Consider the following 26,125-nt stretch of genomic DNA (forward strand, 5'->3'; position numbering starts at 1 on the left):
CATACATAAGATATTGGCATGGAGAAGGAGAAGGGAAAGAATTTCACATAAACCAAACAGCAGGGCAAAAAGCATGGAAGAACAAAATCAACTCCATGGTGTGTCTAGGGAAAAATCTCTTTAGAAAATCTTCCTTTTGTGTGCTCAAAGGAGGGCCTTCCCCTGCCCCCTTTTCTTTTGCCATGTGGACTGAAATGGGAGGGTGTCCTATAACAACTGTCATGGACCTTGTATTTGCATGTTTAACTTATTTTTCTTTCTAGAAATGTCACTACTGTGCAGCACAAAGCTTTTCCGATATTTTTTTCTCATTTTCCATTTTCACTTGATCAGACAGTTTCATTTCTGGCAAAGCACTATTTTCACATCAGAGAGAAAGAGAGGGAAATTAAAAACCAATTTGTACATTTCATTATCTGCCTTCCAACCAGTGAACACTGAATCAGAACATACAATGTGCTTGAAGTTTGCCTGTACTTTCCAACAAACAAATGTTTAAAGATAAAATGACCAAAATTAGAAAGATATTATTCTTGTCATTATAAGTATTCAAGGGGGATATGCTGATATAATAAAATCTTAAGTAACTTACTTAGTTTTAGAACAATAGGTTTACATGATTATTTTTTGTGTGATAAAGTCAATTTCTGATAGAAAACTTCTCTTAGGTATTTTTTAACATAAAGGTCTTAAATTTAGAACAAAGAAACAATATCTATCTTTATTCATAAACATATATTAAAAATAATACAGCCATCAACTAAGCCATTCCAACAAACACTGGAAAACTCCATCTTGCTCATCAAACAAGAAAGCACAATAACTTGATTTTCAAGATTTGTGAATGCCCCCACACTTTTTGTCTTAGCCATTTAGGATCACTCGAAGAGCTGAAACTACTGATTCTATGCATAGTACCAAGAGTCTATAGAATCTGGAATACAAGATGCTGTGAAAAAATGGAGAAAGGGCATCAGTAGGAATCCTTTAAAGAAGATGATTGAGGAGATGAGGCAGAGCCAGCTCTGCCCTCCTCTGTCCAAGTGCCACACCGCCTCTCTCTGAAGCTGCCTCCCAGAGCTGCCCCTTGCAGGCAGGAACTGAAGTGCATATTGCAGCTCTCTGCACCTTTCCTAGCCCAGTGTGGTGTCCAGGTTTCCCATGGCATGAAACTCGTATCCCATTCCACAGCTTTTTTCATGAGAAGATGATATGAGGTTTATTAATCCTCAGTGAGGGCTTCTAAAAGTTTTGAAATTATCCTAAATGTCCATAAACTTAGGAGGAACATTTACCTGTGACACACTTATCTAATTACTCTAATTGTTCTGACTTCACATGAGTATAACATAACAATGGACTCATTTGAAGATGCTATTTTGGTGAAATAACCAGTAATCTTTTCTTTTCCTTCTTTGGCCTTCACCCTCTCTTACCTTGACTCCAGTACTTAGTTTTTCTGACTGATCTTACTACTGCCTCTAGTCTCTTCCCACTTTGATCCATTTCTGGGCTGCTCCCAAAATGATTCTTCTAATGCATGACTTGATTACATCCTGTTCAAAGCTTTCTAATAGCTTCCAGTAGACCAGGACAAGGCTGTAGTTAACCTGAAGCATGGCATTCAAGGCTGTGAACAATTATTTCTGTAACCTTATACTCTTTCTGTTTCACACATGATGCCTCTGCCGAATTGCAGCCTGGTGAACTTGCCCTCTTCATTAAGCTTCCTTGACTCCATGACTGAGTCAGAATTTCCTGTGCCTTACCCCAGCAGTGGCTGGGTACTCTCATGGGCCTAATGTTATTGGATGTCCTGTTCATCGAAAGACCACCATCATTGCTCAGCTGACTGCCTGGTATGTGTATTGAGTAAATTAGAAAAGGTAGCTGAACTAGTTCCCATTTGGCTAGAGCTTTCTTAAATTAAAGCCACTGGTCCTAACAGGCTTTATTGGCTCTGCATCATCACCTGTATGTTTGAGGCTGTATTTGGCTGACATATATTCCCACAGATAGGCAACATGAGGATGTATGTGCGTAAGTATGCCAAAGCCAAGATATACAGGGTTCCTTCTAAAGCCGGTTAGGTAAAATAAACTTAATTTTGTTAGATGAACACACAGACTGCCACAAATCACTTTCATATAAATATGTTTTATTGCAGAGATGTTATAAGTATTTACATGCTGCAACATGTCACAACATAAATTTACCAAATATTTTATGGTGGGATGCTATAGGTTTCAGATAACAGTTTCAAAAGAACCACAGATTAAGTGAAGAGACTTACAGCTTTATTGACTCTACGACTCTCGGTTGCTAAATGCTAGAAAGTCAAAAGGCAGTGTTTTTTTCAGTCCTACCTGTCACCACTTGCATGCAGAAACCTATGAAGCAAATACAAGAGAACTGTCGAGTTTCAAGTCCAGATTGCCACCAAAGTTTACACTGGGTTGAGTTATAAGTCATGTCGTAAAGCATTTAATTCTGGCATAAAATATACAGTTCTATTAAATTGGTATAAATCTACTTAGTTATAAACCCTGGCTTAAAAATAAGGACAGGATGCAGCCTGCACATGCATTGAGAAGGACAACCTAGGAAATGTTTGTGACCTCATTGGTGCTCATTCACTTTCTTATCATCAGTCTGGGAAAACAACCTCAGGAAGTGTAGATTTAAACTTCTCTTGGTGATAAGTAATGGCAATGAAACTCTAGGAAAGACCTAGGCACTCTCACTGATTTATGCTGGTGGAGGAAAATCTATAGACTATGGTATCATTTGGCAAGTTTTTTTTAAGCCACACCTCTAGCCAGATTAACCTGAAGTGCAATAAAGTCATTGATGCTTGACTGTTTATGTCTCAAAAAGTGAATACAGTGCCAACAGATCTCAGACATAAATTAAACAAGTAGGTGGGTCTGTAAACTGGTATACAAATATACCTTAGAGTTATATTTCTAAGTTACCAACTAGATAGGCCTTGATTGAAAAGGAAGGGAAGAAAAAATAAATGAAGGAAGCACACAAAAAATAGAATTTCTATCTCTTCACACCGACCCCACTAACCTGAGTAATGCACAAAGTGAGGAAATGGGTGAGGGTGATATGTGCACAGCTTTGTAAAATGGTGAAGTGCTCGCTTACTCCTCAATAAAAATTGTTGAGAAAATTTTGATGATGAATAAGAAGAAGTCCTAGCTTTTACTGTCCACCAAGAATGATATTCTCCAAGAACAGCCCTGCATCCACCTTCCATTCCCTTTCTCATTTTTATCCAAATGAAAAAGTCACTTAGTCTGGAAATGTCCTGGCCAAATAAGCCATTGAGACTTCAGTTTTAGTACTGGGGAAAGGGAGGTGGGTTCTGTGTTTAAGAGACTCATCTTTAAATACAATGGGACTGAGCTTTTTAATGGAACCTCCTTCTGTGGTCACATCAGTAGGGCTAAGTCAGAAGCTCAGGATTTTCATGCCACATGATCAGTGTGGACTGCAGCAAGTTTTATAAAATATGCTTTGGGGGCTGTTTTGCTTTGCAAATAAACCTCTGCACTTTAAATTTTGCGCTAGGTGGCTCACAATGACAATTTGCAGGACACATAAGTTTTCCAGTGCTTGGTAGAAGGATGAGCTGGCACCACCTTATAGGCTTGGAATAAATCGAGTTATAAGTTTCTTTGGGATTTGAGCCCAGCAAGTTCTACCCCTAGCTGAAGCAATGAGTAAGAGTTTATGAGAATAAATAGTTTAAGGTCATTTAAAATATTATATATTTAGTATGCACAATAAAAATACATCCATTTAATAATCTTGATGCTATCATAATTTATCTCTTTAAAAAAATAACACCTTGAAAGTGCTATCAGGAGCTCCCTTTCTATCTGTTTTGAAAGGCAAATTTCCTGGCTTACAGTACTGCTGTAATTCTCATGTCATTCTTAGTGTCTTCCCTTTCCAGTGATAATATTAATGCACAGTATATTCTTCTCACTCTTAGCTTCTTCCTTATGAAATGCTGCTAAGTATGAAATACTGAAAGAGTTAAAAGGGACAATTAGTTAAAATGAAGGCATTATCTATTTCTGATCTCAAACAATAGATAAGTTGTCCTTAACTTATTGAGACATAAAACTATGTAGGACCACTTGATCTCTGATATTAATAAAGCTTCTGAGTCCTAACAAGAAGTGCAAAACAAGTAACTTAACTTGTATTAAAAACCCTGATTAAGACAGTATTACAAACCATGATGTGAAATAATAGTTACTCTAAATTTGCAATATATAAATCACAGCCAAAACTAAGAGATTTTTATCATAACAATTATGACTTCCCAAGCTAGAGAAAGTTTACTGTACTTCAAGAATCAACTAAAGTTGATAGATCGCAGGTATTCTGTAAGTTGCAAGAACAATTGAGTAGCTGTAGATTGCATAAATGTGTGTCACATAGTATCAAAGTTATTTGCAAAAATTATACAATCTGGAATGCTTGAATATGAGACACAACAATGTACTGAAACATACATTTATAAGAAAAATGAGAGAAATCATTAATATAAAAGATATTTTTGGGATGCATTAAGTTAGCAGTGTTATCAAGGTTATATAGGTAGAGTAAGTTCTTTTCAGTCAGCTACTTAGAATTTCATTTATACCTTCTTTGCAAATATCATACCTTTCTTGTGTCTTCTGGCTTGCCTTGATTAGGATCTTCAAAGTCCTGTGGGTAAATATTGATCAGGGGAAGGTGTTGTGGGCTACTTCCTCTAAACAGGCTGAAATGTTAAGGTTTTCCTAGTGTTACCAGGGGAAAGACTTTTTGGCCAGTCTAACTTCTCCATGATGATGTTTCTCTACCCTCCTCAGGCGTCTTCTGACTTTCCATGCCTTTCACATTTCCCCTGATTGGCAAATACTCTTTGGAATTTTTGATCCTTGTATCTTCTGTCTCATATCAAATTCAAGTTTTCCTCCTTTTCTTTCTGGGGATGCTGCACTTTGAAGGTATCCAAGACCTCTTATTTTCGAGGTTCTGCTATCTGATTTGCATTTAAAGCCAAAGAGGCAGGTAAAGCTACATTACTTCCAGCATTTGGTTGATCTGGTGACTCAAACTCCCAAGGACACACCTCAGCTCGTGATGTTAAAGGCTGCTGAAAGTTATTACTTGAATTATAGGAAGATGTCTTTTTTTCCTGGTCTCCTACTTGGTTAAGATTTTCATTCTCTACTTTTGATGCCACAACTTTGGGGGACAGTTCTTCATATTGCCCAGCACACACATTGGCTGCATAATGCTGACTACCTTTCTCATCTTTTGCCCTCCCTGGGGGCACCTGAGTCTTAGATATCAAATGCTTCTCATCTTCAAAAAGGGGCTGACCTTGGTTCTCCCAAGGGCAGACCTCGGCTTTGTCTCTGCTCTTCTGATTGGATTGCTGACATAGGTCAGTTGCCTTAGGCTTGTGTTGAGATTTCTCCTTTAAGGAAAATGTTGGGTTTTTCTCCATTTCAGAAGCCGCAATAGATACGTGCTTTTGAACTTTTGATTCTGAAGGCACAGGACCAGGGGTCAGGTCATAAATCTCCCAAGGGCACACTTCCCCTATGTCAAAGTTGTCCTTCATCTCAGTGGTACATGGGCTCATGTCAGAATTGGCAGTGGGGAGGTTGGACCTTTGTTGCTTCATAATTCCAGATTTCTGAGGTTTTCCTGGCTCCTCCAAATGACTGGAGTTTTGAGGAACAGAATCTTTATTCTCTGTATTATCTGAATTTGAGTATTTTCTGTTTGTCTCTTTATCTTTTGGCAGAGGTTTCTGGGATTTAGCACGTTCTTCCACACCTGACGTTTGGGTTTTCCCAGCTAATCCAAGAGTCTTTTCCTTGGCACTTGCTATGACACTGAGAGACTTCTGAAGCATGGATGTTCGTGGGTGGCCCGGCTTCTTCTCTGAGCTGAGATTGTGAGCACTTGCTGACTTGCACACCAAAGGCACAGATTCTGTGGACTCAGCCTCGCTGTTTTCTTTCAGTGTTTGTGTTAGTTTTGTACCTGACAGAGACTCCAGTGTGGAATTTTCTGTAGCTTCCTCTTCTTGGCTCTCAGTAGGTAAACTGTTGGACTCTTCTGTTTGGTCTCTTACATGATCGTAAGTGCTATGGGATTTCTTTAGTGAGAAGACTCGGTTTTTCAGGGACTCCTCCTTGGGTTTCCCGGTATTACCTGAAGACTCTTGAGGGTTTTTCCTACCGAGGGCAGTGCTCTTGGTTGTGCTGTGCTCTGTGACTTCCTTGTCCTCTTTGGAACATTGTCTGCTGACTGTCTCTGGGATCTCAGTTATACGCCTCATGATTGAACGACCTAACCCCTTTTTCGAGCACCGTTTTTTCTGGAGGTGGGGGTTATTTGTGATCATCTTCTTCCTTTTATATATTTCCAACTGAGCATAGAGTTTCTTCAGTTCATCCTGCCAGAACAAGAACACATTCACAGAGGTGTGGAACTTAGTGTTTCAGCCAGATAATATCATTGAAGGTCATTTGAATTCAGTAAGCTTGAGCTTTTTAAGGAAATCGTTCTACAGGTCTTCCTAACATTTTTCCTCATCAGCTTTCTCTTCATTCTTACTATCTGATTACTCTGTGTTTTATTTCACATAGACTTGAAACTTTAAGACATGAACCCATGCATTCTAGCCTTGCTTCCTGGAGCAAGCACTTTGGACTTTCAAGTTGTGTGGGCCAGACTGAGCCTGGATTATAGTAAAACACAGCATACTGTGTATTGATCAACCTTATCCATAGAACAATATTGGAAGCATCATGTAGCCATTGATAAACTTCCACCTAATATTAGATTAGGTTCAGGGGACAATAGATCACCAAATACTCAAAGCATCTTCTTCCTCCAAATGCTGACATGTTGTCACAGATTACTTTAAGTAATCCAGGCTCTCTGCTCACAGATCTACCTTACCTTTCCATCAGCAAAATGTCATAAACAATATTATGGACATGTACAACAAGTTCATCATTGTGACTGCCAATAAGTCAGTTGAGACTATCAAGATTGGCCAGTGTATTCTAATTTATACCATGATTATACATCTTGGAAGAAAATTAAGTCTGCATTTGATGTCTTCACTTCTTATGTAAAGAAACATTCTCTCATTTTCTTTCTTTCTAATATACATATGCATGCATGAGCACACATATATATCTTGTTATACAGAACACACACATGCTTCCCTGTATAAATGGGACCAATCTGAAATATGGAAAATACTGGTATTACCCGAATGTCCTCTGGATCCAAGCTGTGCTCACTCCAAGCTGAGTTGATACTGCTGTTCAGGTAGGATCCAGACCGGCCCATGTCTAGCTCATCCTCATATGCTTCTGTAGCAATGTCATCTCGTGGATTATTGCTTGAATGTGAAAACTGCAATAGATATTACACATGAGCTCTAGACATTATCCCAGTAAGACACAGAATTTTAATAATAATTTTTAAAGCTTCTAATGTTAATATCATTTCCTCAGCTTAGATGAATTTGTTCACTGACCTTTTTACAAATGACTGCTGCTATGCTTATGTTATGCTTTCCATATTACACACCGATGAGGTGCTCGGTTCCCTCTTTGACTTTTCTCTAGGTTCCTGCTGTCAGCTGACATTACTCCTTTTCCACAATATTTGTACTTTGAGCATGAGAATTAGTACGAGAACCCAAAGAAATGCTCTCTGCGGGTAGCAATTTAGACCTACTGGAAGTTGGATGGAAACACTTTTTTGAGCAGTGGGGCCCATCACAAGTTTGTCATTTTGCTTCAATAGGGGAGGCTGTATTTCATCTCCACACCACTGGTCCTGATCACAGAATGTGACTTTCAGTCGACTACACATAGCTTTAAACAAGTCTACTTTCAAAAGGTGAAGGAATTAAGAAGTACAAATTGGCAGTTATAAAAATAGTCATGAGGGTGCAAAGTACAGCACAGGGAATATAGTCAATAATATTAATAATACTGCAGTAACTATGTACGATGCCAAGTGGGTACTAGACACATCTGGGGCATTACTTCATAAGTTATGTAAATGTCTGATCTGAAACTAATATGATACTGTATGTTAACTGTAATTAAAAAACATTTAAAATTATTTTTTAAAAGTCTCCTTTTAAGACTTAGGAACAGGATGTCTGAATTCCAGCCTCAATAGTATTCGCAGTGAGACTTTAAAGAAGTCATGAAGACTCTCCAGGGCAGTGCCCTCTCACCCTAAGTAGCTCAGGGTTAGATGGTATCTAAGTAAGATTCACTGAAGTTACATAATTTTTTCCTTAAACTCATTATTCTCATTACTCCTTCATCACTCTTTGACATATTTTTATTATTTTCATGTGGTGTTTTGATATTTTTCAGTTTCACATACTTTTGCTATCTCTATTCTTCAAAAGGAGAAGTGGGGAAGAGTGGATTGGGTAAACAATGGAAAGCACAGAGAATCAAAACGACCCAGCAACTCTTTACGCAATAGATAAACCAAGTGATTGTCCTAGGAAAATCGAGAGAATGGTTTAGAGAACATGGATCTCTTCTCCCAGCTTGTCACCAGGTCAAATATACCTTTATAAAATTAACAGATCACCCTTTGACAGAAATATTTTAATGTCAATGTTCATTCAAATATTCAGGTAGGCACATGGGCATACATATGAGGTAACATGTGAAACAGTAATTCTATACTTCAGTAACAATAAATGTTTTGTAACTGGTACTGGCTGAGAAACCACAGAAACTGATGAATTTTTCCTTCACTATTGTACTTATGTTTGTGGTCCTAACATGTGTCATTAACTTAAGGCCATAAAGAAGAATAAAACAGAGTCGCTGTCCTCCAAAATTGCACATGCTACTAGTTAACCACCTGGACCTTATGTATAAGAATGGAGTTTTTTTTTTCTTGAGCAAAGTCTTAGAGACTATAATAAGTTTAAGAAATAGGTAATTTTTAGATACTGTCCATTTTCTGCTTTATTATTTTGTTTTGTATTTATCTAAAATACTATTTCAAATATTTATCTCAGTTATCTTTTGTTTCTCCATCTTGTCCTCCAGAATATAAGTAACAAGAGAGCACAGACTTTTATTTGTTCATTATTCTTGTTCTAGGATCTAGAACAGCACTTAGCAAACCCCCTCAAAAATTTTTTAAATGATCTGTTATTGAGATGTAATTCACATACCATAAAATTTTCAACTTAAATTATACAATTCCATGCTTTTTAGTATATTTACAAGGTTGACTTGCAGAATATTTTCATCACCCCCAAAGAAACCTTGAACTCATTAAGCAACCACATCCTCCCTACCCACCCTACCCCAGCCCAATACAATCACTTAACTGCTTTCTGTTTCTATAGAGTGCCTTTTCTAGATATTTGACATAAATGGAATCATATAATATGTGGCCTTTATGCCTGGCTTCTTTGACTCAGCATAATGTTCTTAAGTTTTACACAGATTATAGTATGTATCAGTGCTTGATTCCTTCTTATTGATGAATAATATTCCACATATGGATATACCACACTTATTTATACATTTATTAGTTGATAGAAATTTAGATTATATCCATATTTTGGCTATTATGAATAGTGCTGCCATGAATGTTCATGTAAAAATTTTTGTATGAATCTATGCTTTCAATTTTCTTTGAACCTCAACAATTTATTGAATGAATGAATAAAATAGTCTGGTATATATCTATTAATGTCATCCTATTATACAAAGCATAAAAATGGTTAATATAAGGTACAGTAACTGACTAATCCATGAACACTGTGGCTATTTAGTGTAATTCAAATAAGGAAAAATAGGTGTTTTCTTTGTTTATAATCATTTGGCCTTTTCAATCAGGCTGCATTTCAATGTTTGGTAAAGCCTGAGAGTGGCAGTACAGCCTGGGGTGAAAGACAAGAAAGCCCAGTTCTTGTTTCAGCCATGCTAATATTGTAGTGTACAGCACTGATAAAAACTGATCCCTTAATAAGGTATACAAATGTCTAATCAATATGTCGTATACCTGAAACTAATACAATATTGTATGTCAACTACTACTGAAAAATAAATATTAAAAAAGATATATAATGTTCTACTATTTTGTTGTTCTATGTATAAAAGAGGAAAATAAAGATAATGCTATAATTTGTATAATCTTTTTTTTCTCTGATGTTATTTTATTTCATTCCAGGTAACCTGACTGTTACGATGTCATAGATGAGAAATCTGAAACTCAGAGAGGTAAAAAAGTCTTGGTTAATGTCCTATTATACACTTAGTTGGGATGAAGCATGAGTCAGATTCCATGTATTCTGAGTCATGGCCCATTCTCCGTAATTCATTATGCTGCCTATATAAGTTTTGTCATAGTCTATTATTATTAAGCAAGACTCTACTATGCACAATGTTGTAGTTATTTATTTCTATTTAAATAAAATTCTCTGAATTTTTAAAAGAATATTTCTCTGAATACGAATCCAAACAAGAGAATTCTTGGAAGAGTAGACTTCTTTTTAAAAATGATTTTTATGTAATAGCTATAATGAAAGCCATTTTGAACCCATAATAATGAAAACATAACTAGATATTGAAATACTTGGAAAAGGATTGAAAATGATGGGTTTTGTACAAATTAAGTCACTTATCAACTATATGAGATAGTTGATAAATTCCAAGAGAAAACAGACAGCTAGTTTCCTGAGGAGAGAACTTTAAAAACATTTCAGATGTCAAGCAAATCTCCACACCTCTTTTTGCTTGTAGTGAGAGATATTTTTAAAGGAGAAACTATTGGAGGCTCATGTGAGATAACTGTCTTGTAAGAGAAAAGTAATGTTGGAGGAATACCTTTGGAATCAGAAGCAACCCAATAGTGACTGTCACAGTCAAATGAGTATGTGCAAAATACAGCATCAACATCCAATCAGACTGAAGCCTTGAGGCAAGAACAAATCTGAAATGAGAATTTACCAAGTTAACAATCTAACAAGTACTCTGCTTAAAACAGAAAACTCTACCAGGAACATGGAAAGTCCTTTTCTCAGTGTACTAAGAAAAAGAAATAAGGGAAAAAGAAAGATGGGAAAAAAAGTTATATTGCTGTTTCTGTGACATATTTTCATCACAGAAGAATAAGGGCCTAGATAACCCTCATTGGGTACATAATATATAAACTCTATTATTTATTATTTTAAATTATTCATAATTAGAAAGAGAGCACATAAATATATATAGTACTAAGCATTTCCTCAGATTATCATGTATTATATAAACTGAATCTGCAAAGCAAAAGTAACAACATGTTAATTCAATAAAAAAGTTGTTACAAACTGGAGGTTCTGGCAAATTTGGGTTTTAAGACATGTAAATAACTCTTGAGTCTAATATTCTTTGTTTAAAAACATTAATTAGAATTAAGAATAAAGGAGTGTGAAATTGTATGTCTTTGTGAATTATCCCAGAGGTTTAAATGGTAATCAATGTTATAAATGAAATGAATATAGTAATGGTTCATAAAATATATCTTTTAAAATATAAATTCTATTTGCTTTTATAAAACTTCAAATTAGTTGAAAATAATTTAACACATAATATCTAAGATATTATGTTACTGAAGACTTTATAAAGTTGTGTTCCAGCATAGCCGTGTAGGAAAAATTCAGTACTGATATCTACTCTGGTAATTTTGGAATACTTTCATAAATCAATAGGTATTTGTACAAAGTGAAACTCATGTTTTAAGGGCTCCTTCTTATGCAGAAACCACTTTTTGCTTTTATTAAGGTCATTTTACAGTCACAGCCTTCTTTTCATTTTTCCCATCGTTATCCATGAAAGTTAAATATGAGATGTTGCTGCTTTTGAAATTAGAGAACTGGCATTTTGTTTCAATGATATACATCATCAAATGTGAAAAGCTAACATCCTAGGAAAAAGCTCACGATACGATCATAAAACAAACATATATGAATATAAAAATAGAAAGAAATAATTTTTATATCTGCACTATACATTTTTGTGACAAATTTACTAAGTAAGTTAATATTATAAATATTTCAAACAAAATTTTCATCAAGAGGTTTCTTCCTTATTTTTACTTGCATTCTGTCCTTAGTTAGGTGACTCACTCCCACCCCCCAAAAACCCATCAAGCTAAAATGGAAGCTCAAAAGTTATCCAAAATGAAGACATATTTTCCCTTATGTCTGGAGACATAAACAAAATAGACTCAAAACATACATTAGAAGTGCAGAATACTCATGATACTTCACATGACAAAGTGAACTATCATATATCCCCAAACAAATTTCTGAATTGCCATCTTCTTTAACTCCTTTGTGAGAGAAGTGGCCATATACCTGCCTTGAATATGACTTAACATTCACATTGTTCAGGAATAAGATAATCTGTGCTGGGTCAGGTGAGATTTTTTAAAAGCACTGAGATAAAATCATTGCACTCAGTAGCAGGGTACAGGGTCTAAGGCTTAGCATTGAGGCACAGAAGCAATATAAAATGTGCCCCAGAAAAACAATACAATCCCAGCCTGCTGGGGCCATTGCCAGCACTGGGGCAGACAGCGGCATCAAAGGAGATGGACCTGTAGTCTAAAAGCATGCTCTCAAATGCCAGTACAGACAAACTTCTAACTAGCTTGACAACAGCCAGAAGAATGGTTACATATTTTTAAGTTAAGATGGTGAATCTTCCAAAAGATAATTTTGACATATACTGACATCAATTATTCTTAAATTAATCAACTTTTAGTTACTACCAGGGTTTTCAGGTTGCAGTTCTGACTAGAAATATGTTTTAAAAATTGGGTTTTTCAGTAGTTTAAAAGCTTAATTTTTAAAAAAGAGCATTTCAACTTAAAAAAGTAGGTTTAAATTTCAGATGCATAGAAATATTTGAAGATTGAATTTAAGAATAAAAGCAAACTTTTAAGAAATCTGGCATTTTATCAAAGGTTTGCTTTATGCTTAGTACTAAAAATAAGAAGAGGATTAACACAGACTGAACAAAACACTCTCTGCATAACTTACCCCTCTAGACTTAATCCTTGTGATTTACATTTATTCAATCTGACAATGTTATAAGAAAGTACATATATATATAATATGTAGTCATAATCTTTATATATGTATGTATATGTGAAAAATTACCAAACTAGATCCTGATTTAAATTATTGTTATTTTTTATTATACTTGAACTATATCAATATTGGAACCAAACATATATAAAATTCAGTCCATGTGTAAATAAGAAATTGTGTGTACTTGATTTAATTATTACTGCCTATTACTTGTTCCCCACTCATCCCCCTAAAATCAGTGCTCTGTAGATTTACTTTGTTAAGCTATAATTCCATGCTTGGTTCTTTATGGTAACATATATTAAATTTCCAAAAGAGCATAGTTAATATACAGTATGGGGCAAAATTAGGTTTATAGTTGTGAGTATGCAAAACAGTTTATTCTTTAATTATTATTTATTATTATATTATTTTCCATATAAACAACCATAAACCTACTTTTGCTCCACCCTGTACATGATTCTTTGAAGCCAATATGCCAGAATCAAATCAAGTCTGGTCTATGTAGAAAGGTAAGTCAGATTTGGAACTTAAAATGTAGGGTTCTCCCTCAGGTGTGTTTAGTTAGGGTCCTCAAAGAAAATACCCAAACCTACCAGGCCTGGTCATTCTGCTACCATTGGAAGTCCTCCCTATTCAAATGATAGGGGGCCACATAGCTTGAAAGAAAATTGATCCTGTGAGGATGCTATATCTAGTTAACACCAAATCTACTAAGTGCAATATGAATAATTCAATCAGAGTTTTGTCTCCATGAATTCAGCTCATAATTTATAGAGTTCTTTTTTGCTGAGACTGTGTAGGAAGATTTAAGCAAATGAAGGAAGGTGTTTTCAATGAGTATTTAACATATGTTTCCTATCACCTTGGCCCAATATTAAAACAGTATTATCTGAAGTGTGGCTAAGGATCAGATGTCAGCTGAGGGGTGGGGGTATTCCATGGTCAATTGAGTTTGGAAAAGGCTGGTTAAACAAAGGTAAATAAATCCACTATGTCAGAGCTTCTCAGTATGCTAATTTGTATTGTGACCTTCCTAAAAGGGAGGTACCAAGTGCACTGTGTCATAAATATACACATGCACATAAAAACATCAAAAAGTGATATACTAATATGTTAACAGTGCTTATCTTTGGGTGGTTGGGTTAGAAAATATCTTTTTCTATCATTTTATGATTTTTTATAATGATTATTCATTGTCTTATTAAGAACTTTTTAAAAGCTTATTAAAAATCAATTTACCTTACTGACTTCTGAAAGGGAATGGGCCACTTAAGAGTTTAAAATCCCTTGAAGAAAACATATTGGATGATGAAAATTGAATAGGGTAAATCAAGGAAGGAAAGGATATAGATCAACTTAGGTAACTGCTGTGAACAGATTTAATTTCTTGGGCAATTAATTTGTTTCCAAGAAACACAGCAGGTAATTATAGGTCAAATGTGGGAAACCCTCTGAGTGGCATTTACATTCTGACAATAGAAGGAATTTTAACTCATCTATAATAAGCCTTCTTGAATAATTATAACTCTTTAGGTGGCTTGTTAATGTAACATTTAATTTATAAATGGTTTTAGAGAAGAATGCTAGTTAGATCTTGAAACACATGTGCTTGATATCCTGCAAACAAACCACCAAAATGCAGCTTTTCCTGGGAGATGGTTCTGGAGAATAGTCAAGGCTGTGGAGCTCAGGCACCAAGACAGTGTGGACTCCGGTGTTCACTGCATTTTGGACTAAGGGCACCTACTCTCAGAGTCTTTACTTTCTAGTTCATGTAGAATTGAGCAAGCACTCTTCTCCTTGTCTATTTATGATTTCGTATCTTGCTTCTCATCCTTTTTCCCTCTTCTCCTCTAGAAAGCTCTCCTCTTTCTCTCTTGTGAGAGGGCAAGACAAAGCAGGAAGGCAAATTCCTTTGATTCCTGGCCCTCTGATGGAGTTTCCAGGGCTGTCATCATAGATGCCTCTCTTTCTTACTAAAATTTAAAAAAACATAGGTTATGCTCTCTGGCAGCATCTATTCCTAAAAATGCAAGATACCATTTTATGATTATTTACTAAAGGGAAAAATGATAATTATCCTGCAAAACTTCCACAGATTAACCATCTCCAAAACCCGACTCCCACTATTATTAGTCTCCACTTTCCATTGAGAGTAAAGACAAATATTCGAAGTTTCTACTTATATTATTAGGTGTGTTCTAACTTTTAATAATGTTGGGAAACTGAATGACATCTTTTTGTTGTTTTTCAAATTATGGTATTCCTTTCTGTTGTTGTTCTCACAAATAACCAAATATGAATCAGATGACAATTCCCAGAAGATAAGGCATACCTATTTCATTTTGTTCGCTTATCATAAACCACCTTCTTCCTTTGTACTCACTGACTAGAGAGATACATGTGACATCAAAAAATGTCATGCCAGGCCATACAGTCTCACCACTAAATGTTATTGGTAACATGTGATGACGACAAAACCCACTGCACACAAAAATGCAGTCATCGGTTTGAAGTGTATTTTGGTTTTGAATTCAGCAGAATTTACACACATATGTGTTCTATCTGAGTACTAAGATTTTGAAAGTATAAATCAACACATTAAACATGAATGAAAATGTAGACAATTTACATCTATGTTATAATGTATGTATATATTGATCTATATCCTGACAACAAAAAGTATTAAATATCATAAATGATGTCCAATGACATCCCCATATGTGGCTTAATATAATATAATGACAGTGAGTTTAACCTTCAAAGTAACAACCCATCATAAGGAACGAAGAACAGTAGAGTTAGAAAGGAACACTATGTTCATTTGCCACTTCTGAGACGAAGAAATTAATCAACTTATAAAACACCATCCTCCCTAAATCTCTTCATTATGCATCTTATCCAATCTTGCTATTATATTAAATTGCAACACATTAGAAAAATAAAATAGTTATTTACTAGCTCTATGTATCACTTGCCTAATTGTATGGAATATAGCAGAGATGATCAGCTCATTGTGAACTGCTACAGCCATGTAGCGTGGCTCGTGAAATGCTGATGGGACTGTCCGCACTGCGTAGCAGAGATAAACACCCCACAAGAGGAACAAAAATTCAGCTGTGAGAAGAAAAACAAACAACTTTCTATTAGTTTTATAGGTGAAGAAAAAACTAAAATTTAAGTTCTTTAGCATGCACTTTCTACATAGAAACATAAATTTAGAAATAGATGCACATAAAATATTCACATATGAATATATATTGCATATACTTGTTTTTAAATTTTATTCAGTGTATAGAAAATTTTTCAAAGGTATATTTTGTTTTATTATTTTTTAAACTGTGTCTAAGATTTTGTTTTTGCTAATAGCTAAGTTTTTTAAAAAAATTATAAAGTAACTTTCCACATTGCCAACTGAAGGTTAAGATGTTCATAGAGCATCTGACTCAAAATAAAGTCATCAAAGCAACAAAAGGCTTATAATGTGTCTATATGTAGCTTCTAGAAATTTAGGTTGTTACTGTATTGAGTCTAGTTCAATACATAAAGATATTCATTGCCAAAAGTGTGAGCAAATAGGTTGCTAAATATCCAATGCCATGTTTTGTAAATGAACCATTATTTCTCCACACATGACAGTTATTATCTCTTTTGTGGGTGGGCTAAAATTCACAATCATCTTGTTCTCTGGCTCAGGCCAGAAGAGGCAAGCACAGCGTAGCGGTTAAGGATAAGGACTTCAAAATCACACCAGATTTGAATGGGAATCCTGGCTCAGTTCGTAATTAACTTTGAATAATCTGAGGTAATTTAACCTCTGTCTGCAGTTTGCTTATCTGGAAAATGAGGATAATAAGAGTATATATTTCATGGGATTATATACTAATGAAATCAAATAATTAATATAAAGCACTTAATATAATTTCTGACATACTATGTTAGATAAATAAATAAATTAATTAAAAACTATAAACATGCCCCAGCTGGTATGGCTCAGTTGGTGGGGGCATTGTCCTGTAGACTGAAGGGTCATGGGTTCAATTCCCCTCATTCCTTCTCTCCCCTACTTCCTCTTTCACTGAAAGCAATAAGAAAACGTCCTTGGGTGAGGATAAAAAAAAATTAAATGTTAAATAAATGATTCTAATTGTTTAACATCTCATTTGACATTTTTTCCAGACTAAAAATTGCTATTTTAACTCATTCTGACCAATAACTGTTACAACCCATTTTATCTGTTTTCCTGACATGACCTCATGGAAAGATAATATCTAATTACTAAGCAGAAAGGTCTAATTTGGAGGAAACATTTTATCAAATGCATTACCTAGAGGTAACCTACTTATATACTGAAATACTATTTCCACCCTCATGTTTTTACCTGCTCAAGTTTTAGCATACTTCTACTAGTACTGCAATAATAGGTGGTACCACAATAGGTAGTACCACAATTATTGAAAATCCCTTAAAAAATAACTGTCAAGAGTTACTATAAAATCCTGATGTGGTCATAAGCCAAAGGCAAAAATGAATCTCACTCAAAGGTCTTCATGGGGCTCTAGGTTTTGCCTCTAGAACACAGGTGTGAAAACCACTGCTAAATTTAAGCCAAAATGGGAAAGGAAAAGACTCATATTAACATTGTTGCCATTGGCTACTTAGATTCTGGCAAGTCTACCACTCCTGGCCATCTGATTTACAAATGTGGTGGGACCAACAAAAGAACCATGGAAAAGTCTGAGAAGGAGGCTGCTGAGATGGGGAAGGGCTCCTTCAAGCATGCCTGGGTCTTGGATAAACTGAAAGCTGAATGTGAGTGTAGTAACACCATTGATATCTCCCTGTGGAAATGTGAAACCAGCAAATATTGTGTGACCATCATGGATGCCCCAGGACACAGAGACTTTATCTAAAACATGATTGCAGACACATCTCAGACTGACTGTGCTGTCCTGATTGCTGCTGCTGATGTTGGTGAATTTGAAGCAGGGGTCTCCAAGAATGGAAGACCTGTGAGCATGACCTTCTGGCTTACATACTGGGTGTGAGCAGCTGATTGTTGGTGTAAACAAAATGGATTCCACAGAGCCACCCTACAGCCAGAAAAGATACAAGGAAATTGTCAAGGAAGTCAGCATCTGCCATAAGAAAATTGGCTACAATCCTGACACTGTAGCATTTGTGTCAGTCACTGGTTGGAATGGTGACAGCATGCTGGAGCCAAGTGCTAAAGTGCCTTTGTTCAAGGGATGGAACCTGCTGCTTGAAGCTCTGGATTGCATCCTGCCACCAATTCATCCAACTGACAAGCGCCTGTGCCTGCCCCTCCAGATGATTATAAAATTGGTGGTATTGGTACTGTTCCTGTGGACCCAGGGGAGACTGGTGTTCTCAAAGCCAGCGTGGTGGTCATCTTTGCTCCAGTCAATGAACGTTTCAACTGAAGTAAAGTCTGTTGAAATGCACCATGAAGCTTGGAGCAAAGCCCTTCCTGAGGATAATGTCAGCTGCAATGTCAAGACTGTCTGTCAAAGATGTTCATTGTGGCAATGTGTCTGGTGACAGAAAAATGACCCACCAATGGAAGCAGCTGGCTTCACAGCTCTCAGGTGATTATTGTGAACCATCCAGGCCAAATCAGTGCCAGATGGACACCTGTGCTGGGTTGTCACAGAGCTCACATTGCTTGCAGATTTCCTGAGCTGAATGAGGCAACTGATTATCCTCTGGGAAAAAGCTGGAAGGTGGCCCAAAGTTTTTGAAATCTGTTGATGCTGCCAACATTGATATGGTTCCTGGCAAGCCCACGTATGTTGAGAGCTCCTCTGACTATCCTCCTCTGGGCTGCTTTGGTGTTCGTGACATGAGACAGACAGTCGCTATAGGTGTCATCAAAGCAGTGGACAAGAAGGCAGCTGGAGCTGGCAAAGTCACCAAGTCTGCCCAGAAAGCTCAGAAGGCTAGATGAATATTATCGCCATTATCTGCCACCGAGTCTTAATCAGTGGTGGAAGAACAGTTTCATAACCATTTGTCTCAACTGGCCACTTAAGTTTAATAGTAAAAGGCTGGTTAATGATTACAATGCATCATTAGAACCTTCAGAAGGAAAGAAGAATATTTTGTGGACCATTTGTGTGTGTGTGTGGCAGTTTTAAAGTTACTAGTTTTTCTAAACAACTTTACCAAAAATCTGTCACAGAACTTTGAGACCCACTAAAACAAAGTGTAATGTGAAAAAGAAAAGATTTTCATATTTAGTGGAGGTCACAATTATTCAGTATGTTAGCCACTGGCCATGTGCTATGAATGTTCTTTCCAGCTGAGCTCTACTGAATCAGGAAATGCTGACATCTTCATGTAAAACTTCCTGTTCTAACCCTTGTTATTCTGTCCATAGTACAGCCACTGCATCTTTATCAGTGTTGAAACCGCAGAGTCACCTTTCATTGGCACATTTCTACTTTGAGTTATTTTTTTATGTATCATTCCTCTCAATGCCCATAATTACAATCCTTGCCTAAGCCCCTATCAGTTCACTTATTTGTTACAACTATTTTTCAACTACTGCCACATCTAAACCTGGCCTTATCCTGTGTTAATCCTTTCTCCTTAAAACTGACAGGTTCATTTTTTTTAAAACTCCACTTTAATTATATCAGGATTTGTTCAAAATTCTGCAACCCCATTTTGGTTAACTGAATCATATTTCCATTAGAATATTCACTCATACTCATTTAGGACCCTGGAAATAACTCCTGACACAAAAGTAGGACAATAAGGGGTTCCTGACAGAGCAGGCATATCATCACTGTCAAGACTTTCTTGATGGTCAGGCTTTATGTTTTCTACCCATATCACTTGGCTTTTTTGTGTGTGTGCTTTATATTTCTTAGACTCTGACTTCTTGTCTAGTCTCTGACACTCAGGCCAGCCTTTTGTGAGGTATTGCACGCATCTTCAATTTGAAACCTTCAGTGCCTCCCTATTGTTTTACAAATGCTTGGTTCTGGCATTCCAAGCCCCCAGGACTTTATGTTATAAAAGGTCTATAGGGAGAAAGTCCAACCATTGTTAATATAACAAGAGCGGTGTCCATGACATCAATGTAACCTAGCAGCTAAGGAATGCACATGTGTGAACAATGACAATTTCACTGTACTAGCCAATGGAGATGGTAGACTCAATTGAGTGAGCATGTGTACTGTGTGGCTGTCACATTCAAAATGACTAAGCAAGAGCAATGAATCTGCATCATATTTTGCATTAAGCTTGAACAGTCCTCCATGGAAACTATTTGGATGATTCAGAAGGCCACAGCTATGGGCAACTGGTGATTGGCAGCTTCATCATGACAACATGCCCGCTCATGCATCACATCTTGAGCAGAGAGGGTTTTTTGGTGAAACATCAAATCACTCAGGAGACTCATCCCCACTAACAGCCCAGATTTGGCACCCTGCGACTTCTTACTTTTCCCAAAACTAAAATCACCTTTGAAAGGGTAGAGATTTCAGACTGTAGATGAGATTCAGGAAAAAAACCCCAAACAAATGGGGCAGCTGATGGCAATTGGGAGAACTGTGTGAGGTCCCAAGGTGCCTATTTTGAAGGAGACTGAGGCATCACTGTTCTGTGTACAATGTTTCTTGTATCTTGTTTCTTCTTCAATAAATGTACCTATTTTTCATATTACATGGCTAGATATCTTCTGAACAGACCTTGTATATCCAACTTGATCTCCCCATGCTCCCCTACGTGGACTCTGAGCTGACCAAGGAAGACTCATTGCCCTCCAAACACTCCAAATGTCTTTTTTTCTAAGTCTTTGTTCAAACTATTGCTCACACAAGAAATCTCTTCTCACCCACATTTCCATGTCTTAACCAATTTTTCAATATTTGATTAAGGTCCCACCTTCATCAAAAGGCCACCTGAAATGCTTCTGACTTACATTGAATTTTCCTTCCTCTAATGGGGTTTTAACTATACTACACAATGCAGAGAATGATGCCACATAAAATGTAATTGGGAAAATATTGTTCACGGAGACTAGTAACATTTTTTAGTCATCCCCCAGCCCCAAATAGTTATGATCTCCTTCAGGGCAAGAATTGAATCTCTCAATTATTTTTTCTGCCTTTGCCCACACATATGACAGTGCTGAGCACACATGTATAAGATTTAATAAGTATTTGTTGAATTGAATGAATAGAAATGATATCAGCTTCATGCTACTGGAAATGTAGTCTTTCTACAGTCAGTCTAGTCTTTGTTATCTTGCAATTCCATCTCACACTGCAGGGCCCATTCATAATCTGAAGGTCATATTGGCATTATTGTTAATAATGGCAACCCTAATTATAGCTAGACCACTAAACACGTGTATAGTACTGTTTTTGGAACTCAAGAGTGGTGAATGCAAAAATATTAAGTAACACTAGCACAAAAAATGTTGTAATTGGAGGATTCATATGTAGTTCTACCTCCTGCTAATTATTTTACTGCTTTCATATAATGTTATGCTGAGAATTAAAAAAAAAGAAAGTAGTTATCAGGTTGATTAGTGTGCTACAATGGAGAATTATATTTAAAAGTATAAAACAAAATAAGATTCCTCATAATAGCTAAGCAGAACATTAAAATCATTTCATTAGCAATATCAAACCACACACTGTAGCTGAAAAACAATTTATGATTCAAAGTACCAATTATACTAAATGTGATATATAAAAGTTGTGTTGGGAAAAAATCAGTTTCATATAATTAACTTCAGACTAACACTGCAATTAGTAAAGAAAATATGCAGATGTTACCAAATTTTGCAGTGTTATTACATGGGAGTTGAAATATGTGTTGTTCTTCGGCTTCAGAAAATAATTTTTGGAGTTAAGTTATTTTGATGGAAGGCATGACTATAGTTAAAAAGGGAATTGCATTTATACTTAAAGAGCCAAATAGGACTCTCAGACAACAGATATTTTATTTTTAAACTATAAAGGACAACGATTAGTTGAAAAGTTAACTAACACAGCCTTGTAAAAATTAATATACTGTAATAAAAGCAATCTCAAGCTATCTTTCCAAAGGGTGGGTCAAGCAAAGAAGTGAGAATGAATGTCAGTTCTTTGACACTGAAGATGTCTCAGCTCTGAGATCATAAGACCACCCACAAGGCCTGAGAGAAAAACAACTTCAAATTGCAAATGTCTCTCAAGCTGTGGTAGCCTGCTTTGCCCTGCTGCAAAAACATTTTGTGTTAATAACAACTTACCCTTCTTAGTCCCTTTGAAAATTATCTTTACATGGCAGAAATAAATACATAAATGAAAAAGGTTCCAGTTTTTATTTTTAAAGTGTTGCTTTAATGTTCTTTTCTATTTAACTCTAAATCTTATCCACTTAGAAAATTCATGGTCAAAGTAAACTTATTATGCTTCTATTGTAATAGTATGGTGAGCAGTGGAAAGCTATCACTGAGTATTATAAGATCAGAGACTTCTCAGGGTGCCCCGGGGTCAATGTCAGGGCAGCAAGCTGTGTCTTTCAGTAATGTTCTTTCCATTTCCTTCTCCCTGTTATTTGCATGTGTATTGTTTGGGAAAGAGGTTGGAATTAGGATTGTTAGTTAACATTTTAAAATGTATTTTAAACCCTGGCCATTGTGATTCAGTAGAATGGAGCATAATCCTGTGTACCAAAAGGTTGCAGGTTCAGTTCCTTGTTAGGACACAAGCCTAGGTTGCGGGTTTGGTCCTGGGTCACGATGTTTCTCTCTCACATGGGTGTTTCTGTTTCTCTCTCTCCCTTTCTCCTCCTCTCTAAAATTAATAAGCATGTCTTCAAGTGAGGATAAAAAATAAATTAAATAAAAATGTGTCTTAAAATTTCAGCCTTTTGTGGAAGACTGCCAGAATGCACATGATTTACCTTGGCTTGGGCTACATTACTAGAAACTCACCCATTTTTTTTTTTTGTTTTGAAGGACTAGCTTGAGTGGCTTTAGAATGACTGTAGTGGGGGTTATATTTTTGTTTAATTATATTCTACCTCTGTGGAAAAATATTTTACTTCTTTGAGATATATTTATTTGTATGATGCTAAAGGGCAATGAGAAAGAATAAGTTAATTTACTTTATATTTTAATTTTTACACTTATAAAATTTTTGAAATCATTTTGCTGAGTTAGGCTTAGCTTGGGATATTGCTTGACCATTGAGTAAGGATTCATGTGGTCATTACAAATCTTTGACTGTTCTGTTGGCCAAAAGGTCTCCATGAAAGTACTTTTAATACAAGGAAAAGATCTGCCAAAATATTCTTGACAACTGAGTTGTTCAAGCAACAAAAGAGAGTTTTCTTCTTAATGTTTTCTTCTCGTTAAAATCTTAGGGTTCCACAGGGGAGCTAAAACTCATTAAAAAATGGTAGTCACCACACCTATCTTAATTTCTCTTGCTCTGTGTTCTGAGCATGCGGTCCCAAGACAATCTCATTTACTACCAAATTTCTTGAACTTCCAAACGGAAAAATGGTACTAGAATGTAAAATTAAGATACAGATGAATTTATCCTCTGCTTTTAGCATTAAATAGCTGCTCTTCAAAGAAATAAAGTATTTCTCAGAAGGGGTACATAAATGAACAGGAAAACAATCCCCTACTTCAGTCTTTCTAAAAACAAGCAAGACCTTCAAAAAGTGTGTGTGAGTTTTTAACACTATAACCCAAGCCAAGACAACTAAACTGTCAATGGGGTCAGTCTTTTATCCTTTGATTAAAAATTAAAAGTTCATTTAAAAATGCTAACAAGTGATGCAGCATGGATTAAGGCATATGGTACATTAAAATAAAAGGAGGTTGATGTAATGAGCCTAAATAATGAACATTAATCTAAAGCAGATGGAGAAGTCTAAATCTATTTTCCTCAATACTCATTAAATGGTACTTATATCACATTTCACCTGTCATAATCTGGCCTAGTCTTCCAGGGTAATTAAGTGTTTAGATTCCTAGAAACAATTGCTATTTCAGAATTTCCTTATATAACTTAGGAAGAGAGTTACTGGATTCTTCTCAGTTCCATCTAAATGTCAACATACTACTAATGAAAGTACTAAACACACTGTCTGTTTTGTGTGTTTAAAATATTTTACCAGGAAGGAGGAGAACAAAAAAGACCAGCATGTCAATGAAGGAGAGAGATGTGAAGGTTTTATTTTCTGTAGTGAAAATATTGCATGTGAAATTCATGAAAATGAATTAGTACTTTTGAACAGTGGGGTAATCAATGTTGTTATATCTTGAAAGTGAATAAATATTTTAAAATTCCCAAGTGGAATATGAACCCAAGCCTCTCATGCCTGTATAATTATTGCTTAGATCTTTCTCTATGTCTTCCTTTTAAACTTGGTGAATAAAATATACAGCAAGGGGTGCCAAGCTCTGATGAGTTTCTGAAACCTCAAATACCTCAAGTACTGATGAACTTTTCACAGTCATGAAGAGATAAGGGGAGATCTTAATTTACAAAAGAGTTTTTGTCAGGGAATAGTCATAAGATCATATAAATGCAGTTGAGAAGAGTTAGGCCAAATCAGTGATAGAGATAATAGTGAATAGCAGAAAATAAAGGAAATAAATGGAAACCTCAATAGAGCTTTTTATATAAATTTTTGTGCCAGGTTAGAGAAGACAGAAAAATAGCTTTAGTCTCAATTTGGTCCCTTTTTAATCATCTTAGAATATCATCACCCAACTTCTGGAAGAAACTGAGGAAATATTTCAGTGCTTGCCTAGATCCGCACTGAAGTCTGATACAGAGATATGTAGCCATGGGAAATTTAGAACGGAAGTCCTAAATGTCCCTGACATTACCACCTGTCACTCACTTCTCCTTTTTGTTGATTCTTGTAAGCAAGTTAAAAATCTGTCCACTTATTCTAACTTACCTTGCTTCCTGGTCAATATACTCAGTTTATGTTCTGAGTTTGTAGTCAGACACTGACTACTAACCAACTAAATATACTAAAGAATGAACTCCACTGTATTACCACATCCACTACTACATTTCTGTATTCCAAATGTGGAAGTCCTATACTTAAGGAGCCTGCTGGCAACTCTAAATTGAGATGTGGTCTTCCTGAACCTACAGGTGAAATTATAAAGGATAATTTGGACACGAGAAGTTAATTCTACTCATTTATCTGTTTGTATCAACCAATTATTTTAACTTTTTAATACAACAAATTTTAATGCTATTGTAAAATATCCTGAACATGGACACCTGATAACCAATTTACCAACTAGGGTACCTTGATTTAGGGAAAAGAAAAACACCTGGTAATTCCACAACCAATAATTTTCAAAATGAATATGACTTGGGATATTTATTCGCTTTCTCTCTCTTTTTTGATATAAAAACAATTTTTTTAAATTTTATTTTAATTGATGTTGCAGTACAATTTTCTATCTTTTTCTCCCATCCCAACCCCCCAACCCAGCCCTCCCCTCTTCCCTCCTATTTCCACTGCCCCTAGTTTTTATCCATGTGTCCTTTATACTTGTTCCTGTATACCCTTCCCTTTATCCCTGAAATTCCCCTGAAATTCCCTCTCTTCTCCCCTCTGAACTCTGTCAGTCTGTTCTCTATTTCAGTGTCTTTGGTTATATTTTGCTTGTTTCTTTGTTTTGTTGTTTAGGTTCACCTGTTAAAGGTGAGCCATATGGTATTTTTTCTCTCACTGCCTGGCATAATGCTTTCCAGGTCCATCCATGCTGTTGCAAAGAGTAGGAGCTCCTTCTTTCTTTCTGCTGCAGAGAATTTCATTGTGTAAATGTACCATAGTTTTTTGATCCATTCATTTACTGATGGGCATCTAGGTTGCACCCAACACTTGGCTATTATAAATTGTGCTGCTATGAACATTGGGGTTCATAGATTCTTTTGG

At 36.0% G+C, this 26,125-nt stretch overlaps 1 protein-coding gene and 1 pseudogene across 1 annotated transcript in view; one reads left to right on the forward strand and one right to left on the reverse strand.

Moving 5' to 3' along the window:
• Positions 1-2,137: 2,137 nt before the first annotated feature.
• GPR158 (G protein-coupled receptor 158) overlaps positions 2,138-26,125 on the reverse strand; it is a 366,089-nt gene continuing 342,101 nt past the window's right edge. Inside the window, exons 8-11 of the mRNA XM_028506632.2 lie at positions 16,156-16,294; positions 10,926-11,031; positions 7,309-7,455; positions 2,138-6,481 (exon numbers count right to left, since the gene is read on the reverse strand). Coding sequence (XP_028362433.1) covers positions 5,030-6,481; positions 7,309-7,455; positions 10,926-11,031; positions 16,156-16,294 — 1,844 coding nt within the window. The 3' untranslated portion in view covers positions 2,138-5,029. The remainder of the gene's footprint in view (positions 6,482-7,308; positions 7,456-10,925; positions 11,032-16,155; positions 16,295-26,125) is intronic.
• Positions 17,791-19,157, forward strand: LOC114492384 (annotated as a pseudogene).

The sequence above is a fragment of the Phyllostomus discolor genome, chromosome 1, assembly GCF_004126475.2.
Source record: "Phyllostomus discolor isolate MPI-MPIP mPhyDis1 chromosome 1, mPhyDis1.pri.v3, whole genome shotgun sequence".
NCBI classification, from domain to species: domain Eukaryota; kingdom Metazoa; phylum Chordata; class Mammalia; order Chiroptera; family Phyllostomidae; genus Phyllostomus; species Phyllostomus discolor.